Source organism: Agelaius tricolor, unplaced genomic scaffold, assembly GCF_023055355.1.
Source record: "Agelaius tricolor isolate 1412-34295 unplaced genomic scaffold, bAgeTri1.0.p SCAF_2, whole genome shotgun sequence".
NCBI lineage: Eukaryota > Metazoa > Chordata > Aves > Passeriformes > Icteridae > Agelaius > Agelaius tricolor.
This window is the reverse complement of record NW_027269262.1, coordinates 74,827,377-74,849,127: the sequence shown is the minus strand read 5'-3', so window position 1 is coordinate 74,849,127 and position 21,751 is coordinate 74,827,377. Positions and strand designations below refer to the sequence as shown.

Below are 21,751 nucleotides of genomic sequence, written 5' to 3'. Positions count from 1 at the left end.
GAAAACTAAATTCTCTAGACTGCTCTGGGCTGACCTTAGATTGCATGCTGACAGCTCAAAAGCATTCATCCAAAATGCAGCAACATGGATCTTGTCTGTGCTCATTTCCAAAGGGTTTTTTTCTGTTGTCAACACTTTATTCTAGATCAGAAATTTCCTTCCAGGGAGATCTTAATACCACACAAGCATTGAGTCATTCTGTAATGGGATGTTATACCCCTAGAGAACTGCTAGAAGTCATCTCCTCAGCAGAGGAAATTGTGGGCAAACACTCAGCAGGCTCATTCTGGTCCAGAGCATTTGGTACATGAAAACTGCAGGCCAAAATGGGGAATCCAAGTTTCACCTTGTTGGTGTTGCACGTTTTTGGCTTCATCATCTGGGAAGATGAGCTGCCAGGCTGGAGATTTGGCTTTTCTGAGTCACCAGAAAATGCAATGACTGTACCTCTGACCAGCATAGCCAAGAGGAAAATAGCACAAATATGCCCAACAGCAAGTGAGGATTAGGGCACACCATGCCAGCTACGTGCTTTCTGTCCATTTCACTTCTCTTCATCTCCAAAACTGGGGTAACAGTACTCATCTACATTTCTAAAGTGTTTCTAGGCGAAAAGCCAAACACCTTTGCTAGAAGTGATTTATTTTTAACTCTGTCACCCCAACCCCATTTTTATGTGAGGGATATTGTGCACTTGTCTTTGAGGCTCCTGGTGCTTCCTGCCTTGAGATGCTAGGTTGCTATGTAACCTGTGCTCAGAGAGGTAAGGAATCCTCACTGCACCTCTCAAGAAGCAAACTTGCCCAGCATGCACAATCTTTTCTCTACTTGAAAACATTCTTAGGGATTTTATACTGAGGCTCAAAGGCAGTCATATATTTTATTTATTTTATTACAAGGCATGTAAGTAAAAACTTGCATATCTGAAAAAAGATATTAGATAGAAAACAGTAATAAAATTAACATTATTATCTTAAGAAAATTGGTAATAAATACATTTTCCCCTCGACATTAAAATGCTTGTTATTTTGCACAACAATAAATACAGCATAGCTCTGGCATAGAGAAAGGCCAAGGATGGATACAAGAAGTCCACGTGGTGGCATAAAAAAGCTCAGGTGATTTTTAAAGGTTTGGCATCCTGCACTTGATGCACTTTGATACAACTTGCACTTTAATTTTAATTTTACTATGATTTTTAAACAGTCCCATAATATGAAAACATGAGAGGAAAATTTGTTTGACTGTAGGAATTTTCCTTTAAATATTTTCAAAGTAAGAGATGTGTAAACTCACTGAAACTAATCCTCAAAATAAAGAAAAAATACCTAACAGTTGCCATTGTGGTTATTCTACAAATGCTTTTTTTTTCAGCTGTGGGTGCTGAAGCTTGACCAGACAACTGACAAGGGACCAATCTCCAGTCAGTTCCTCAATTCTTTACACATTTTTTAAAAAGAAATATTACTAGCAAGGAGAAAGAGTAAAGACAGTAGTATTCACTTCCCAAGTTATGGCGTTTGAGGTTCTTACACTATTATCCAAAGGTGAGAGGAGAAAGAACAGGTGTATTCCAGAACAGCTCCCAGCATAACTTTGGGTCATTCTGGTCTATGCTTTTCTTTTAAAACTACTGACAAAAAAAAAAATCAGAAAAAAAAAAAAAAGGAAGAGCTATTTCCATGCACTGTGCTGTTCTTATGCCAGCACATATCATCACAATCACAGCTGTGAACCTAAGTCACTGATAGCCCAATCTAATATAGATTGATTGATTGTCCTATGACAAAGTTAGATAATGTCCGCAAAATGCCACAAGCTCTGGCAGAGTCCAGTGTTCTTAAAGTACTGAGAGGTCATGGCAAGACTTGGACTTGAGTTTGAAGGCCATGTTCTTGTTGTTCTTGGCAACTATTTTGCCCCAAAACCGCCTGGCTTTCTTGGGGATGCTCTCTCTCCGTTTCTGTAGCGCCAGGCGCTTCTCGTTCTTTTCCTTGCTGTCCCTGCGGAGCCGGACTTGCCGCACGATGCCCTCGAAGAGCTCCTTCACGTTGTGCTGCACAGCTGCTGAGGTCTCGATGAACTTGCAGTCAAACACCACGGCACAGGCTCGCCCCTCTGCAAAATCCCAAGGTGGGAACGTTACACGGGGGCACAGAGCCCACGGGGAGCAGGGACAAGCTGCCATGTGCAGGGAGTCAGAGCCACCGGGGAATTCCTCAAGCCCGATATAGGCACAGATAAGTCTTTAATCACCTGGTGCTGCCTGCTAGCCCAGGATCCATCTGCCCTGTGTCACAGCTGCTCCCCAGAGGGAGTGGGGGGTGTACGGGGGGTAAATACCCTCCCAGTAAAGCCCAGTGCTGGCTGTGAAGATAGCGCAGAATGATGGACTTGAGCCACTGAGACACTGAAGGCTGGGAGGCCAGCAATGCCTCAACACCACCTGACCATCTGCAATGCACACTCCCTCAAGCTGATGATGGCACTCTCCAGGCATACAGCACAGCACTGGAGGCAGAGCACTTTCCTCCTTCAAGGGCCATGGGTGTAAACCACAGCCCTAGAACTGTGACAATTTCAGTGAGAACAGACACATGTACAAAACCCTTAACAAAGGGTGTCTATGGCTTTAGGGGTGCATCTGAAGTCATAGTTCTTATTCTCAAATACATGAGCCTAAGCTAAACCTGACAGCTGTCTTACACACAAGCCAATTTCTGGCTTGCTGTGAATTCATCGCCAGGGCCATTAAAGTGACATGGATTCACCTGCCATCTTTCTAAGGAACTTTCAATCTGGGCAAAGAGGAATGAGAAGGCCACCCTGGGCTCCCTATGAACCCCTCAGTTCAAGCTCTTCACTTGGGGCAGCTGTGACAGGAGCCAGAGGAACTGCACACATCCACAAAGCAAAGAAAAAAGTCTAGCTCAACTGGGAAACAGAAGAGCAGAACAGCTGCAGAGAGAGGAAAATGCTGAGGAGAAGATCCCATGTTTCTGATGGGCCAAGATAAGAACATCTAATGCATGGCTGTGTACTACAGTGTGCCACCTCAGCCCCAGGGAAGACTTTCCAAGAAGATATTTTACTGGCTGCAGATGTTGAGAGTCAGCAGCAGTGCTCCCAACAATATCTCCATTCCTATTTATGGGCTTAGTGGTTCCTCGTTTGTTTGCAGCCAAAGGAAGGCTGATTTAGCATCCCAAAGCAAGGCAGTAAGGAGACCTCTTCTAAAAGGCAGCACAGTTCCTGCCTAGACTAGCAAAACAAAGATGGAGAGGGAATTTTAATTCGTCAGGGAGGATGGAGAACTGGTTATAAAGAAGAGAATTTTTGGCAGCAGAATAAAGGGGGCCAAACTTGTTATGCATAAACATGCATTGGGAATACAAAGGATTTCCAGCTACCAGAGAAATCACATATTGCAGTGGTCTTACACTAGGAGCTGCAAGGGAAGAAATCCCACTTATGATGGTACTTAATAAATATAGAAAAGGGATCATCTGATATATAACAGTATTACCAAGGAAGGCTTAGGGATCTGGCAGACCCTACCCAGTCCTCTGCCCTCTGTTCCAGTATTCTTTTATTTTATTACTCTTTTATTGCCTAGTCCTGATCACAATGTACTCCCTCAGCCAGAGCACTGCAGTTTGTCCAAAAGCTACTAGATGACTTTTAATGTTTATCTCGGGTTTATGCTCATAATTTCCTTACCTGCCACTGAAACTTCACGGCACCTGACAAGGTCACTTTTGTTGCCAACCAAAATAATGGGGATATCTTCTTTCTGGCGTGCCCTGCGGAGCTGTATCCTGAGCTCAGAGGCCTTCTCAAAGCTTGCCCGGTCTGTGATGGAGTAGACGATCAAGTAGGCGTCTCCCACTTGCATGCAGTGCTCTCGAATCCATTCTCCCTCTCGCTGTTCAAATTAAATGGTCAGACATCATTATGCCCAGAGCAGATTTTACTTAGAAAGTAAAACATTAGAGAATCCAAATGCATTCCTGCTCTAAACTGTAATGGGTATGGTTTGAATCACAGTTATACTACAAGTAATTCCAAAGTGGTGATGGTATGAATACTTCACCACAAAGGAGGGCAAAAAATTGCCCCAGATAATTTATTGTGCTGGCTTTAGGCTGGAATGAAAAGGGTCTGGAAAGAAAGCTTGAATGTTTTGTTTTATCATTAAAAAAAATGAAGACTTGCACTTCTCAGACTCACAGTGCAGAGACATTAGGCATGTTTGCCTTGACATTGGGTAGGGTTAATCCTATATCTTCCCTGATTCTGCTGTATGGAAACACCTATTTTCTTTCACAAAGATAACTTGTTTTTTATATTAGCAGTTATTCATATACACTTTCCTGTCAGCATTTGACTGGAACAAATTATAGTACCTTATTATCCCACATGTCAAGCAGAATAACAGTCGCACTTTCCCCATCCACCATCAGGGTTCTTTCATACGTGTCTTCTGGAGAGAAAAGCAGAAAGGTTGGTGATATATTATTGTGTTTCATCGTATACATTAAAAAATCCAAGTTGTTGAATGTGGGGGATTTGTTGGCAGAGTTATTGAGCCAAATTTTAGGCCGGCTCACATCCAGCTCTTTCCTCATTTCCATCCACACTGAATCTGCACTCTGTTCATTATTGGTTGCCTTACTTTCCATGATAGATGAAAGATCAGGAAACAAAATGTTCATTATTTTGGCTGATAGTCTCTTTATCTTATGTGGGAGAGAAAAAATAGAACCAGTGGAAGAAATAACCAAAGGCTGAACATTTGCCCCATGGGAGCAGCAGAGTCCAGCAAGGCTGAGTAATGGAAAATATTTGCTTTCGCTTTAGCATGGACAATTTACGGGTGAACAGTCACTGCAGCTGAGAGCAATACAGCAAACAGCCTACCAAGTGAGGAGGACAGGGTGTTGTGAGACAACAGCTGTTGAGTTTGAGAGACTGAGACTTCAGTTGCACATTCTCTCCCATTACACAGTTTCCCACATCACCTTTGATGTCAAATAGCAGAAAAATGAAAAAAGCACAGGTCAGCTATTTTGTACTGCAGCCATAAAAATTCATACCTAGATTAGAAATGTCATGTGGCAAAGTTCTGCCTAAGGGGGGATCTAAAGGGGGCTGTTGCCACTCTGAATTTTGATCAACCCTTGCTGTGAAATCTGCTTCAAATACCAATCTTCCTTCTTTTCACCAAAGCTGGGGACATTAGGATGAGCAGTGAGAAGTTTGGACCTATTTCTAATCTCACACTAGTGGCCAGTGGAAAAAAAAAACAGTCTTAAGGTACTGCAACATTTAAAGGATCCGTCCCAATCACACTTGTACATAGGCTTGTGTCTAACCTGTGCCTCCTAAGACTTCTGCTGGGCACTGATGAAGTGAACTTTCCCCTAAATTGTAATCAGAGCCTTTCCTCAAAGCTAGGGATCCACATCCCAGTAAAAGAATAAGCCAAAAATATTACACATTCAAAATAAAGTCAAATGGGGCCATGCTTAAAATGTCAAGACTAAAAAGACAGAGCTAATCACTAGGAGTGGTTTCCCTTGAGGTCCCAAGAGTATGAGGCTTGTGTTCATGAGTTAGCTTCATCTTACAGTCAGTAGCAAAGCCCCTCCATAAAAGCAGCTGTGCTTCTCTGTAAGCTGGCTACCCTGAAACTATCCTCTCATGTAATTAAATTTCCAGTTTGTAAGCTAAAGTTCCAGTTTGTAATGCTAAAGTAAATAGTTCCTTCAAGTGACTGAGCATCTGTGCAAGAACAAGCTCCATGCACACCAGAGGACAAAATCCAGAAGACTCCTTCTGCACTGCATTACATATAGAAAAGCTACAAATGCATGATCACACTCCTTGAAAATACCATGCATAAATAATCATATTCAGCACTCATTTGCACCTTGGTCAATCCTAAGGAACTTCCATAAAATATAAAAAACACTGAAAGTGAGCACTTAGTCCATTTCATGCTGTTTTTGAAGCTGACAATAAAAAAGAGAGATAACAGCAAGACTTCCAATTATCTCTTCAGAGCTGGCCTTGAAAAATCTGTCACTGCTATACTCCAAGAAATGCTGCTGGGAGTGTGATGGAAAGAGGAAACCACACGGCTTCATATGAGGGAAAAGAAAGCTGCCTGACAGGGGTGTGCAAAGCAAATCAGCTGCACTTCCTGATGGCTTGTCCAAGGATCCTACTCTACTTCAGTCATTTAGCACTAGGAAAACTTTTATCAGAGATACTCCAGGCTGAGAAGCTGGTAGAACTATGGAAAAAGTTGATGGCAAAAGCTGAAGGCAGAGCATGCCTAAATGAGTGAATTTGAAATCCCCCAAAGGCACAAACCTCTGTGTCCCCAGTCTGAGACAGCAAGTAAGGAAAATGTGTATCACACCTTCCTGATACTGGGCTTTTTTAAATCCTGGGCAAAACTTACCCTAACTGGAGAGTTAAACACACAAAAAAGAAGCTGTCCTGCCTATGCCCCACTGAAGGCTGGAAGAGAAGCCCAGAAAACACTGGCACCATCACACCAAGGGAATACAGGCAAGAGACAAAAGGGAGAGACAAAGAAAGCCCTGCACAGTGACAAACAAAACTCATCAGCAAACTGCATGTCCCCTGAAAGCAACAGCAACTACATCCTTGGAGACACAGCAGGTTTCTGTGGCAGCACAACCCTTCCACATCAGCATCTTGCCCACAGCATAGCTCAGGACTTGGTGCTACAGCTTCACCTTCTGCATGGTCTGATCTTTGGGATTAAAGAACACTTTGCAATCCTAAACAAAGCAAGGCAGGCAAACAAGGAGCAAGCATCAAAGAGAACCCTACAGCTTGTGTCTTTCCCCCAATGGGCAACAGGACTTTTCCTACTCTGTTGAAGGACCTATATCTTTTATCCTCGTGGAGGAGCCCATTCTGTGCAAATAACACGAAACAAGGTTTTTACTCAAAATTTCATTTATTTTACTCAAAGTCCATACAGCCTGTACTAAAGCAATGTGTTTCTACAGAAAGGCTGAGATGACTTCTAATGGCAAATACTTTGGAAGTGACTTTTTGTTTATATATGATTTTAAAGTATTTAATTCTTGTAAATCATGAGGACCTTCAGTTGCTTTCTCTCCCACAAGGAAAGCTGGAGTCAGCCCTGTGATGGCAGTGGTGACACAAATGTTGGACCAGCATGAAAGCTGAAGCAGACTCTTGTGTAGCATTATCACAGGTAGGAATGAGAGATTTTCAACAGGTATTTTGGAATTAATTAGTGTAGGAATCTGAATTGCTCTCTTTCAGTGGCTTTGATTCATTGTTGGAGAGTATCTTGCTCATCTTATTTTGTTGTTTTCTTGTTTTCTTAAAGAAGGTGCTTGAGTTCAATCAGTTTTGATACTCACATCCAATCACTTGCTACTTCTGGTTTACATTAAACAGCCTCTCTCTTTTTCTGTGCCAATTACTACAGGCAGAGCTGGCTGCAAGCAAACCCCAACACCCAGAACACAATTACCTACCTCCCAGCACCTCACAGTCACTGTCAATGCTGTCGTGCACCCCTGCAAAGATGTTGGCCAGCGAGGACTTGCCCACGCCGTGCTCCCCGATCAGCACCACGCGGTAGCAGCTGCTGCCAGACTCGGAGGAGATGACGGAGTCGGATGACTCCGAGGACCAGCTCCTTCTGTAATATTCATCAGGACTGATAGTGTATCGTTTCTGTGGGTGGTACTCATTGGAGTCTTTCTGGACCAGCAGATTCTTTCCATCAGCAGGGATGCTCCATCGCTGCTGCTGCTGGTGCATACTGCTGTTGTGGGTGCGACGCATGGTAACATTGTTGAGAGTCATTTTCAACCCCTAGTGAAAAACAGGGAAATCACAAATGTTACCCACAAAATATTTAGAAATGCTCTCTTACTAGCTTCAAGGGGCCACATCATGCTCCTCTGTAGGGGCCTAATATGTGAGAAAAGAAAAAATTAGTTTTTCTGCACTCTAGTGTACTTGGTGATGCACAAAGTACTTTAGTTATTAGCTAGTGAGACAGAGCCTGTTTCCCAGGGATAATCCCACCTCACATGCTAAATCTTATCTTGTTTAGCCTTTACTGGCTCCTGGCTGTGCTGGATGCAGCCCAGTCCTGGAAAGAGGGAGGCATTGCTGTGTCCCAGGAGGAGAAGGAGGGGACAGTGCTCAGCACACCAGTCCTACACAGCAGCTGCAGCCCTGCCGAGACACTGCCTGTGGTACAGGCAATGTTCACCTCCTTTTGGCATCACCAGGGACAAACAGGGACTCTGGTCTCTCTTGCCTCCAACTGCTGGTGCAGCTGGGTGTACAGCAGCTTTCTCATTGACTCAGTTAAGAGCTGAAACTCTTGGGAAAGCAGCAAGGCATCATTCACTGCACTCTTGAGACAACCCTAGTACAAAAAGTCATGCAAGCAAGCCTTGCCATGATGGGTGGATTTGGGTCTTGTCTGTGGCCAGGTAAACAAAGAATGATTCTGCCTCAGACAGTGACTTTTTGGCTGGTAAGAGGAGAATGTAGTGAAATCCAACAGCTCTTCTGAGGAGGTATAAGTTATAGCTTCTACAGAAGATACAGCTGGGAGTAAAGGCTCATTAATTTATAGATATTAAATCAATAACTTCATTACCACACAATTAATTAGTTAGGTTCACTCTTCTTACATAATCATAGCTCTTAATTATAATTTACTCAGCAAACTCTATTTTGCCTTGCTTGGAGGCAGAGAAGAGTGATGTCATTCTCACAGGCCAATACCTACCATTTTTAGGAAAGTTACTTTGATGCATTCCAGCTCCCAAAGTGACCATTATTTAGATATTTTCCTTTTTGCCCTATATCTGATGTTTCTCGGCTCCCTCCTCCATTTCAGTAAATAGGCTAATTGTCCATAAAATTCACCCAAGCACTTTCAAACCTCAATTATAGGTCATGAACAATAAAAAGAACAGTAAAGCAACAGGTACAAATTGCTATTCTTCTTCATACAAAACTGTCTGAAAACTTCTATGAATAAATTCCCAGCAGGACCTAGGACAAATATATAGAAAAAGCACTGTCTGAATTTACTACAGAATATACAATATTTTCTCTGTGATGTGCAGTACTTTGGAGCAAAAGGAGATCATTTACATGGTCCTAGTCACAGTAACTTTGTCAGCAAGAAATACATCTAAAGAAGAAATCACACACTAAGCAAAGGCTTCTTCACAAACAAAATTAAATATTTACTGTGGTTGAATTCTAAAATGCACTTTTTCCTTGCAGTATGCCCATTGAAAAGACCAGATGAAAAAAGCCAGATCTGATTCAGTCTAACGGCAGAGCGTAACTCACAACCTGCAACAAGCAGTCACTCACAAAACCACCACAAACACAAACATTTTACAATTTAGCCTCTAACAAATTGTCATCCCTCATTATAAAAAGCCAAACGAGTCCCTGTCACCCCCTGTGCTCCGAGCTCAAACTGGTTTTGCCACCCCATACTGCATTCAGCTGCCTGGGTCTCCAGCACCTCCAGGAAAAGACTGGGTCCAAAAGCACTCTTACTTGTGCCAGGCTCCGGCAGCCAGAGCAGTCCTTTGTTCCTGCCCTTGTCCCTCGCTGCGCTGTGGCACACTGAGCAGCTCTGCCGAAGTCAATCCTCCCCTGCTCTGGGACTGCCGCTTTAATTCTTTCTCAGCAAACCTGGTTTATATTAAGCCCATCTGATCAGAGACAGGGCTTTTCCGTGACGTGGCTGGACTTTCCATACAACAGCCAGCCCCCAGCTGGGGGAAAGCAGACATGCAGAAGAGAAAAACTTCTCTCAAAACAATCTCAAAAGACTTACTCAAAATCATGTGATTGTTTTAATATTGCCAGTAAAATAAACACTTTTGGTTCTTGCATGATGAAAACAGGAAAGTGGAACAAAAATAAATAATACATGTCATTTAGCCTCAGAGAGCTTTTAATTCAAATGTTATCAAAATTAATGATGATTTAAAATTTACCTAAGTTTATTTAATGCATGAACTTCTGTAAATGTATTATGTATCTGTTCTCTGTCTGCAAAACACACTTAACCCCCTTCTGGACAAAATATTTCTCTAGAATAAAAAATCTGCATGTTATTTGAAATTTTTTAGAAGTAAGAATATTATTCTAGGGGCTTTGTTGGGGTATTGTTTGTTTCTTTGTTTTTAAAACTCCAATATTAACAAACCTGTTATTCTCTCTCAGCCTCCAAGTGACTGCACCCAGTCTCCTGAACTGTATAACCATCTCTCTTTCCCTTCTGCTCCAATATTTAATTACCAAGGGCTTGAAAAGACATCCAACTATGAATTCAGTGTTACTGCAGCTGGATGTTGGCAAAGATGCATCAGAACACACAAAGTCTGCATAAAGTCACACAGTGTTGACACTGTGTACAGGAACAATCACTATATAGTGTACATACCACAAACCCAGGGTCTGGTCCTTAGATTTTTATAACCTCACAGCTGATTGGTAGAAGAAATTTTGCCAGAAGGCAAGAAATCCAAACCTGTTGTAACTTGTAACAACATACTTCTTCTTTAGCAAAGGAAGAGTAAGAAACTGTGACAGAACTACTTGCTAGGGCTACCACAACTTCTATATAAGTATACACAAACCCTGTAGCCAGCTCCCAGTTATCCAGACTCTGGATTAAATATAATGAGGTCCTACCGCTTTCTCTTATATTTACATATTTACATTTTATATTTACATTTATATTTACAATCTCCTGGTCCCTGAATCTGATAGGACAAGTTCTTATCCTAGAAAGTATGAACAACTTTGGCTTTAAACAGAGGGAATTTTTTTTTCCATTCTACAGGCAAGCAAATCTTTAACTGACAATGTACCTTTATTGAAGGGAACGCTGATGTGCAGAAAACATCTCTTGCTAACACTGTAATTGAAATCTCCTTGCTTTGTTTCCCCTTTGGCTTTATTGCATTCCTGTGTCTTTCATGAGGGTTTTCAGGGACCTCCTGAGCCATTCTCAAGTTTTAAAAGCCTAGAGCTTTTCACAAACTAATAGGTACTCAACAATGTACATGAAAATTATGCAGATCTACAAAGGGTAGAATTGAGCAAAAATATGCCCTGATTTTCCTTCATGTGTATTTCAGTGCTTGGCAGCAGCTAAACTGGTCCCAGGTCCTGCATCTTCACCTCACCTGTCTCTTGCTCATCAGGCTCTGGGCCTCTGCTGCTGAGTGATAATCCCAAAGAACACAAAGTGCCACATCCCTCTGTGTAGGTTGTACAGAGGGGCTTGTAATACCTACTGCACAAAATGTAACTACATCTCTGTCCAGGAAGGATTGTGGCATGGACAGTACTTTGCAAAAATACCTTTCCTGTTGGCATACCCAACTGTAGTTGCTTGGTTTTTTGAAACATGCTGGGAACCATGAAGGTGAGTGGGTGGTTGGAGTACTATGGACCTCAGGTTTGCATAGCTCTGTGTAAGTTGTCTGTAATTTGTCACTGCTGAGTAAAAAAGCAAAACCTGTCCACTGCAGGACTGGAGAGATTTATGGCCAGAGTGATTGCATCAGAACTGCAGGCTCTAATGTCTCACCCAAATGTTTAACATATATCACAGCAGAAAGTGCAGACAGAAGAAATAAACCAAAGTCAAAAAAGCCTTTGTGTTTAGTTGTAGTTACTGTTAGATTAGGAATTGCTAGACATCATCTTTCATATCCTCTCCCTAAAATTCAAGACAGACAAAGAAAACACATCTCTCCAGAACCACACAATGTACCTCTTCCTTAAAGCCATCCAGAACAGTTGTCCCACCATGGCATGAAGCACTTGTACTTGGGGAACTTGCTCGTGTGTTTTCCTTTGTATTGTCTCTTCTGAGCCGACTCTGGTTTTCCAACTGGACAATTCACTCTCCAGGTCCCATTCTGCACTACACACCCACAGGGTGTGGCATTGCTGCTCCTCAGGGAATGCCACCAGCACTCATGAACTTCACTCACTCCATCTGTGGGGGAAACACTTTCTTAACTGTTTTTAAAGATGGGGAGAGATGCAGCCTTTTTAGCCTCCGGCTACTTACTTACAAGGGATAACAGCAGGCTGATCACTGAAATATATGAACTGAGTCCTTCTCAGGGACAAAAACAATCCCCCAGATTGATGGAGACTGGTGCAGTCCTGGTCTGTTCAGCCCTTTTGCACTCTTTGCTGGTCAACACTTCTGCAAGTCTCGTGCCTGCCCAAGCTCAGGCACGAGAAGAGACAAACCATAAGGCCAGCGCTGTCGCAAAGCACATGAGTGCTTGAACGTAACTGCCTGGTGCAATACCAAAAGTCAGGGCCATTGTTTTTCTTCCATCTTATCCACTCTCTGTTTCATTAATCACATCTTAAAGGAATTCTCCCTGCAGCCAGGATGAAGTAAACATTGCAGAGTAGCAGTTCTGCAATCCTTCCCCAGCCAATTACAATTAGACCAGGTGATGCCCAGAGCAATTAGGCAGAAATTTTCCATTGGATATAAAAGCAGTGCTTTTTAGCTGACACTTAATTAGCCAGTTTGAATTTATATATATGATGGCAAAAGTAGTTTCTCAAACCTTCTGGTGTAAGGGTTGTCCACAGAGAGGACATAAACCATCTCGGAGTGGGAGGGAAATTCATGAGAGGGAAAAAAAATTTTAAAAAGCAGGAAAAACAAAATTCAGATTTCATTCAATGAAAACTGAATGCAGCACGTTTGAAAGTGCACTTTCTCCCCATGCAACCAGCAGAGAAGTTCACCTTCATCTTTCCCCTCAGAAGGCCTGACTGAGTAGCCTTTGTTCCCAGCAGTGAGTTGCCGGCACAGGCAGTGAATGAGGTCTGCCTCTCCTCCAGACCATTGTGGCATTTCACATTTTGCTCTGCTTCTCACATCTGGCAGTGCTGGCAGGCCCCTGGCTATTCTCAGCCCTACCAAAAACAGCAGCTATGGACAGAAATTAATTTGAGTGCTGGGCTGGATAGTGCTGGACACACTGGGAGTGCCCACAGTCACTGCACGTCCTCCCTAGGGAAGCTGCTCCATTGTCACCATTCATTCCTACAGCACAGGAAGCCACAGGCAGCTTGGTGAGCAAATGTAGTACAAAAGGCAAAAATAGATGTGGGATGAAGCAGCACTGGGCCCACAGCAGTGGGACCACTGGATTACTTACACCAACTTATGTCCACAGCTTTGCCTTTGCCCAATTCACATCCAATGACTCAGTGCGAAGTGTCATACTGACTGAAAAGGTACAAGGGATCAAACACTCTGAGACTGGGATGTATGAGGTAGGGAAGTGAAGGATTATATGCCTTAAGTAAATTACTGAGGATTTTAAGAGGGGGACAGGGCAGAGAAAGACACTGAGAAATTAAGGAATAATAAAACATTGTTTCATTTTAAGGGATGCAATCAGAACCACCTGAAAGTGCCAGCATCCAATCTAAAAAATTGCTCTTTTCAGTGGAGTAGATTTGGTAGGCCCTGCTCCTAGAGCTGCCTCCAGGGAGTACTGGATTTGTTCCACCAGCTCCTTTCCTTCCACATCACAGCAGCACTTTTACAATTCTTTAACTGAGCACTGAAGTGGAACATGGCCCTTTGGTGATGGGCACAAGGATAGGGAAGAAGCACTGATCTGCACAAGTTAGCTGTAAAAGCCAGCATTACAGTTCTCAGGGAATAGGATTGCCTTTAATCAGCTGACTCATTGGAGAACCTCTTATTAGTCTATTGCTTGCAGATAATCTGGATTCTGATGTACCAAAAGGAACATGTGTTCTATATCTGTGCACTGTAGAGCTTTGTTGACTATAACCAGTGTCCAAAGGTATTTTCCTCATTAATGCATTAAGCCAGCACAGTGGAAGACTCAGCAGAAAATGAGAAATGAGCAGCCAGGGGAAGCAATGCAGCTCAGTTCATAATAAAATACCAGTTACTTTTTAGTCTAGTTAACTGAAAAGAAATGAAAAGAACTGTCAGCTTTGAGGGGAGAAAAAAGAGCAATGATAAAAAGTAAATGGCAAAACTGGATTATTTCAGTAAGAGTTACTTAGCAAAAGGACTGCCTTTTTCCCAGTCTTGCACTCAATGACGTTAATGAATTCTGCCAATAATTGTCCAGGGAATGGGATTAAGTCATATATGGCATAAATAAATGTGCTTTTCAATGCAATTTTTAAAAAATCGTATAATACTAACAATAGTTGAATGTGAGCTAGCCATAAATTTTTTCAAATACTGAGCTAAAAAAACCTTTAGATGAATGGCACCAGCACAGAAGACTTTTTTGTAGCTGGGACCCTTGTAGTATGCCACAGTTCTCAGTGCAATCAGGTTCAGGAGCCACAGTGTCCTTTGCAGCTACAGGATTCACAGAGTTTTACATCTTGATTTTATACCACTAAGTGAAGATAGTAATTTAAAAATAGGCAAATGCTGCATCAGCAAACCATAGGTTAGAAACTTCAGCAGAACAATGATCTTATTCTGATCTTCAGACCTGTTGAAGGGAGATCCAGGAAAAGGTCTTTTGCTCTAAATGCAATTTCTTCTTCACCTTGCTTTCCAAGACTCTTACACTGAGTGCAGCCAACAATAATTATCAATACTCAGGCATACTCACACAGAAATACAAAGGAAGCCCTGCCAATAGAAGCAAATCTACTTTAAAAATATTCCACATGGTGGTCAGATCTTGACTTTCAGGTCCTAGATTGCATTTATCTACAAAACAAGCCATCCTAGGATGGCAAGAGAGCACCACTGAGCTCTCTGACCCACCTTGGCTTGCAAAACACCTTCTGTTTTGCATAATCAAAAAATGTTTTTGACTCATTGTCTGAGTGGAGGAGTCCTACTTCTGGGTCAAGGCTGACATGAGCAGGGTGGAGGAGCCCTGGAAGAATGGGCAGGGCTGTGGGTGTCCTCAGGACCCCAACTCCCACCTGGTGCACTCCTTGAGGAAAGGTGGTGGCACATGGTTCAGGCAGAGCTGGATTTGCTTGGGCTGGTTCAGTCCAGGTCACACCAGGTCTTTCACTCACATTTGCACCAGGAGAAAAGTGTCGGGCTGAAACACATGGCACACAAAACACATGGCAGTGGCTAAACCAGCTCTTCCTCCAAAACATTGGGTCACAGCTGGGGCGTGGTGTCTGGGTGTCATATCCTTTCCCAGCTCTCCTTATTGTGCAGTCAACCAGCAGTCAAAACCACAGCTAAATATGGTCTTGTTGGAGGGAGCTCTGATCTCTCCCCGTTTACAGTATCGTCCACCCAGTGTCCCTGGTTCAGCGTTCGGCTGCCTGCTTGCCACACTAGCACCCAGTAAAGTGATGCTTCATGTGATTGCCCAGTGATTCACTGCCTTGTTTGGATTTTCTGGCTCCTGGGCTCATGTTTATCAGCAAAACACACACTCTCCAGTGTCAGGCTTTAAGCGGATTGGAGCCACACAAAATGCCTTTGAGCAAGATGCGCTACACAGTCAGGCATAAATAATGTCTACTTAATTGAACAACAGCATCTCTTTTATTTACATGGCTTTACCCTTATGTCATTTATTATGTACTTTCCACTTTCCAAAATATAAGATGTGATAATGGACCTATAACTGAAGACACATTGTTTATTTTCTTTTTGCAGAGCTAATTCTTCACCTCTGTTGTACAGTGTTCATGGCAGGTGAACTGAGCACTGGCCCCTGCAGGTAGGATTAATTTCACCTCATTCAAACTGCTTGCCTTGCTTCCAGAGTGAAGCAGACAGGGTTAACCAAGTAGCTCCAGGGTGATTCATCTAACACAGGTTGATGAATCATGGAGATGCCTCTCTCCCCACTGACCACAGAGGTTGGGGAGATGAGTCTCTCTGCACTAATGCTGATTTTAAACTGCATTGTCTGAAAGCTGTACTGGCAGTCAAGTGAAATGAAGAAATCCCTAATGGCCTAAAGGGTAATTTTGATGATGATTTTTACTGATGTCCTTTTCAGGTGGGCAATAAGTATGACAAGGTTTAAGATTTAATCATTGCATATGGTTAGAATTTTCCTGCTCTCATACAGAGGGTGCATAAATACACAAAGCAACTTGGCTATAAAACAGGAGAAACCTTTACTGGGTGCCACGTTCACCACGGATGGCAACAGGGGTCTTTTCCCAGTAGCTGCTGAGACACTTCTGGGGAGGAATTAGTTCTGCTGCCATCCCCAGTGACCAAGCACCAACTGCTGTTTCTTCACAGCCTCAGACATATGACAACATATGGCTTGTGGAGTTTTCTGCCCTGCTTCTGCAAGCCAGTGCTGCTGTCAGTGCATCACTACAGACACGTCCTGCTCCGTCTAGCAGGCCTCCTGAAAAAGGAAGATCACAGCTAGCATGTTTTTCAGGGAGCATACTCAGTAAAACAGCAGCAGTTACAATGCTGTCAGCTGCAATCTTATGCTGTGAAGCCAGTTCCTTGGCACTGAAGGCTCTTGGGTTCTGTAGGAGCCAGAAAAGGGAGGCACAGCTGCAGGAGGATCTTCTTGAGCCCTCTAGCTAGGACACACACATGCACACGTGGATGATGATGATGATCAAGCATGTAGAGTGACCTCCTACAACAACTGCTAGTTTGTCTTTTTCTTTCTCTCTATTGTTTTAATCAAATTTATTCATTTTGAAAGCAGGCAGTAAACAGAGGAGCTGGGCATAGAAAAAAAAGCCATCATTAATAACTCTAATCAACCATCTTGATGACTAGCAGAACTTCCAACAATTTCACTGCATTGTGCTCCAGTGCAAATCATATTTCTGCCTTTCTGTGATAGTGTGAGACAACACCATCCTTCTCAGCAGTGAACTCTGCAAGGTCTCTGTCATGTTTTCCCTCCTTTACAGCAATTAACACATCTTTTAATACTTTCTGAGCATTTTCTACACTAAAATTTCTTATTAATAAGGGAGGACTTTTTCTCATCATCTCACCAAGCATGCTACTGATTAAAAGATGCAAGTGACTAGAAAAGAAGTGTCATTTGTGCATCAAGCCCATTTCTCAGGTGAGCTGCTCTGAACTGGGTACCTGACATGCATTGTTCTTGTGAAGTACAAAATTTGAATAACTGGTAGGAAAAAGTTTTGATTTTTTTGAGGCTGTGGAAGTAGCCCTGTTTTTCACTAATCCTCTGTTACTGGGAGTTTACTCAACGGTCAGGCCGGCAGTTTGAGAAGCTAAAAGCAAAATAGCTAATTCAAAGTCACAAGCTCAAGGAATGTATTTCTAGCATGACTTCTAAACTAGATCTAATTGTTGATGCTCTACAATCTCAGTTCTATGAGCTCCCATTTGGAGCTGAGCAGGGGAGGCAGCTGCACAGCCCCTCTGTCCCTCCCACCACTCTGTGCCCTCTCTGCAGCCCTGCTCCGACAGATTTTAAACAATTCTGTCACACTGTCAAGTAAGACCCACAAACATGACCTGAAATGATAAAACATATCAACAAAGAGAGAAGCAAGGGGGAACAATACAGACACGTCCCTTTGCAAAAGGCAGAGAAAATATTTTGATCTCCTAGTTACAAGCCCACTCCTGGTTGACTTCTGACCCAAGACTCTGCTGCTGACAATTACATCACCCCTGCTGGCCAGTATAACTCTACCTCCAGTAGCTCTTTGCCTTGTTAGCAGGGTATGCAGAAGAGCAACTTCATCTCAGTGAGGCAGTGGAGGGAAATGGGCTCCTTCAGCAAGGAGAGGAGAGGAGAGCAGCTAAGGCAGGAATTGGCACTGGATTGCCTCCCATGCTCTCCCTCACTCACAGCTTAAGGAAAAGGTGAAGCTAAAAGGAGAAGCACCCTTAGGGTACAAAATGTTCTTTGGTTAGAGGATCAGATGGAAAAACTCTGTCTGACAGCATATCTGAGCATCTTCAAATATCTGCTCCTATGAAATACCTCTTTCTTCTCTCACACTACATCAGAAACCACCCTTAAATTTAGTCAAGTCAAGAATAACTGAGATTTAAAAACATGTCCAAGTTATGGAAAGACAAAACAGCAGTAAGTCCATATGTTCCACAGAGAATGAAGACCCTGGGTCCCATATACCTGCACATTTCTGGTTCAACAACACTGCACAGCACCTGTGTTGGATGCTCACACTTCTCACAGAGAACAGAACATTTCTACTGCCTTCACTACCCTGGACTCTCTCTGTTATCTTCACTTGCCTCATTGGAGGCCTTCAGCATCACCACTGGATTGTTTTCTGATTACCTTGCATGCAGCTTGTTAACTTTTTGTCCTGGGGTGACTTCAAGATGCTGAGTTGTATCCCCATTCGTCTGTTTAGCTCAGAAATAAGTTCTGCACCTTTAAAACTAGACCTGAGAGCAAACGTGGGGGAGAAGGAAAAGCAGTGGAATATTTTTCGTGGCTGTATTCAAAGCACAGAAATAAGCAGTGCCCTTGGAGTTCTCTGTTCTGCAGACAGATGGGGAGCTTTCCCTTGCTGTTTTTGCTGGTTCTTCTCTTGTTAGCTGAGGCCAGAAGGGTTTTTGGAACTGTTCAGCCATTGTTCTCTCTGGGAACACCAGGACTATCATCCAGGGGTTCCCCAAACTGCGGAGAGACTGAGAGAACACACCCACGGACACCCACGAAAAGGACTCTGACCTGCAAAAGGGCTGTCTTGGAATTTGCCTTTTCTTCAGAACAATGAAGGGTCCTATTGTTTAATATTATTCATTTTCTTGTGTTTGTGAATACTTTGCTTGTTAAATAAACAGTTTTTTCCACTTTCCTCAAAGGAGCTTTATCTCCTGAACAGGTCGGGGGGGGGGGGGGGGGAAAGAGCTGCTTGAATTTGCTTTTTAGAGGGACCCCTTTGGAGGTTTCCTCCTAAATTTGCCCTTGTTAACCTTCTATCTGAATAAAAAAAGAAAATCTGATGAGATAAAGAGGTCAAGAGACAGACTGTCAGAGACACATGTCTGACTCATAGAATAGACTCCTTGAGACCATGTAGGTTCAAGAAGTGTTGAATTTGCAGATAGTATATCACTTACAGTGTGTAATTCACTTTTTACATCTCCAGGATCCCAGGAAAGTACTCTCTTTGGAGGCCCCTAAACTCCCAATGCCTCAGTCTCTTATTGCTACAGTCTTGTGACTATATTAAGGAACTAACCCTTCGGAGCCCAAAGGATCTCTGAGAGACCTGAGTGCTGCACCACTTCAGCTTTCCAAAGTGTTCCTCAACCATCATTAACAGAACAGTCCCTTTTCACCTACCACACAGGCAGGGGAGGTAGTTCTTCAGCTTTGTGATAAACCAGAAGTTTCCCTGTGGGTGCCCTTGTGCTGGCTGATTCCAAAACCCTCACAGATCCGCCTGAAGGGATCATCAGCTGCTCTGTTCCCATCAGGGGATCAGGAGCAAATGTACAAAGTCATGTGTGGGCTTGTTCAAATTCAACAGAAAAGAGAACCTGCACATTTCATCAGCTTGAGGCTGAAAGTCTGTGGAACTGGGATAAAGTTGGGATGAGGATGTGGAGATGAGGACAGCCTTCATCAACAGCATTTTATCAGTGCAGAGAGTTGAGAGAAGATGAGGTTACTTCTCCCTCACCCAGGATGCAGTCAAGTTTTGGAGGTATCAGACACATAGTGAAACTTTCTGTGAAGGACATGCCTGGCTTACATGCCACTGGTTTTTGGATTTTTTTTTTCCCATGTCTGAAGAACACTGGAAAACATTTTGCTCAGTGAGGAGAAAAGTTCCTGCATTTTAGAAAAGTGTAATAAAAAGTCGTGGAAGTGAAAGAGCAGACACTCAACAGACAACATGTGAGAAGTGAGCTATTTAATGGGTTGCTCCATACCTTGAATGCACACAGCAACACTCTGCTGTTGGCCTTACCACTGTAATTTCACCTCCAGATTATACCAGTGTTTTCTCAGTGGCAGCTGCATGTATCACTGGTCCCTGCTGAAGATGCCTCTCCACTTTCACCAGTAGAGCACCCAATACTAAGGGAGCTGCTTAATCCTGGTCCTGGTTTGGTCTGAAGTAATGGAAGTAGCAATCACATATAATTTTTTTAAAAAAATTAAATCCAGTGACAGTGACAGTCATAGTAATGCATGAAGACTGACAGCCACACCAGCTCTGTGTATTCTGTAGCAATGCAAAAGACAGAATAAACCCAAACTCAGACACAAGAAAGTAAGATATAGTGCCTTGCAGAGTCAAATGCAATGCACTGCCTCAAAACTTAATTACTAATTATATTAGAGCTGTACAAATCACCTGGTAGTGACCTTTTTATTTATTTAAAATCTGCGTCACTACTTTAGTTATTGTCTTTCCATGATGCACTTGTGGAGTGTATACTTTCCTGCAAATGGAGCAGCAAGTTCCCAAAACCCACCTGTTCAAATACACAAACTCTGCTATATGCATTTGAGGCAAAAGTGATTTATCAAACACCAACATACATGGAGAAATTCCTGAGCAGGTTGAACAGACCCTCCTGCTTGCTGTCACCTCGCCAGCTGCAGTGGAGGGAAGGAGCTGCCAAATTCAGAGCTTCATGGAAACACTCACGGCTGCCACAGGGGCTGTGTCCTGCAGGGCTCAGGCAAGCCAGGTACTTCAGCTGCCACCCCAGCCAGGGAACGTGCAGGAGGCCACAGCTGAGCCAGGCCAGCCCAGAGAATTTGGGGGTTATCATCATATTGTTACATATTCAAGCCAATGTGGCTGTAAGTGACAGCAAACATTAAAAAGCTCAGTTTAAGCTTTTATTTTATGCAGAAAACTAAAACATCTTAAGGATATAAATAACTACTGCTAATACTTGGTGTTACCCAACAGCTGAACTAGGTTACGCTATTTTTTGGTTTGATTGGGGATAGCCCAATATATAAATAGATTGTTGTTATGTTTAGCTGGGAACAAGGATTAGAGACTGGCTTAGTACAGAAGTAGATCCTGATTTCCTCTTAGGAAATAGAAAGAGATTAAGACAATCAGACAATCAGAGCAGAGCTCACACACAGTGACGAACCAGCACATTGTGGATTCCCCTGCTCAGGGATGTTTTCCAGTGACATCTCTGCTGTTTGTGTCATTTCCTGTGCTTAAAAAGGGCATCCCTTAAGTACTACGAGGCAGGTAAATACTCCAAGGGAATAATGCTGAAGAATAATTATTGCTGGCACTGAGTGCATGCACCAGGTATTAGAAGGCACCTGCTGTGCTGCCTCTCACGAGCAAGGCACTGCCTTCAGAGCAGCAGCACTTGGTGCTCAGTGGCTGCACTGTGCAGTTTTATACAGACATCTGGAGCAGATCTCTGTATCATTGGACCTTTGGCTTTAAATCAGTAAAATGACACAGGCATAACACAGTGCTTGTGAGGAGCATTGGAAAAAGCACTTCAATCATTTAAAGAAATCATAACTGGAAAATATTGTTTAAATAATAATTTGCTTCTAACTGTTTAAAAGAGGACTTCTGAAGACTGAAACAATTGGAAACAACATCATTATTGGTTGACATACACAGTCAGAGACCAAGCTGCACGAGCTGCATTGTGCCAAGCACTACACAAACATGTATCAAAAACATAACCATTGTCCCAGGC

General features: G+C 42.9%; 1 protein-coding gene across 1 annotated transcript; it reads right to left on the bottom strand.

Annotated features, from left to right (window-relative positions):
* Nucleotides 1–866: 866 nt before the first annotated feature.
* On the bottom strand, nt 867–9,745 carry GEM (GTP binding protein overexpressed in skeletal muscle). Its single transcript, XM_071421589.1, has 5 exons — nt 9,619–9,745; nt 7,551–7,893; nt 4,407–4,483; nt 3,721–3,925; nt 867–2,118 (listed from the first exon to the last, which is right to left on the bottom strand). Exons 2-5 carry the CDS (start codon nt 7,882–7,884, stop codon nt 1,841–1,843), a joined length of 894 nt encoding a protein of 297 aa, XP_071277690.1. The 5' UTR covers nt 7,885–7,893; nt 9,619–9,745; the 3' UTR covers nt 867–1,840.
* Nucleotides 9,746–21,751: the final 12,006 nt, after the last annotated feature.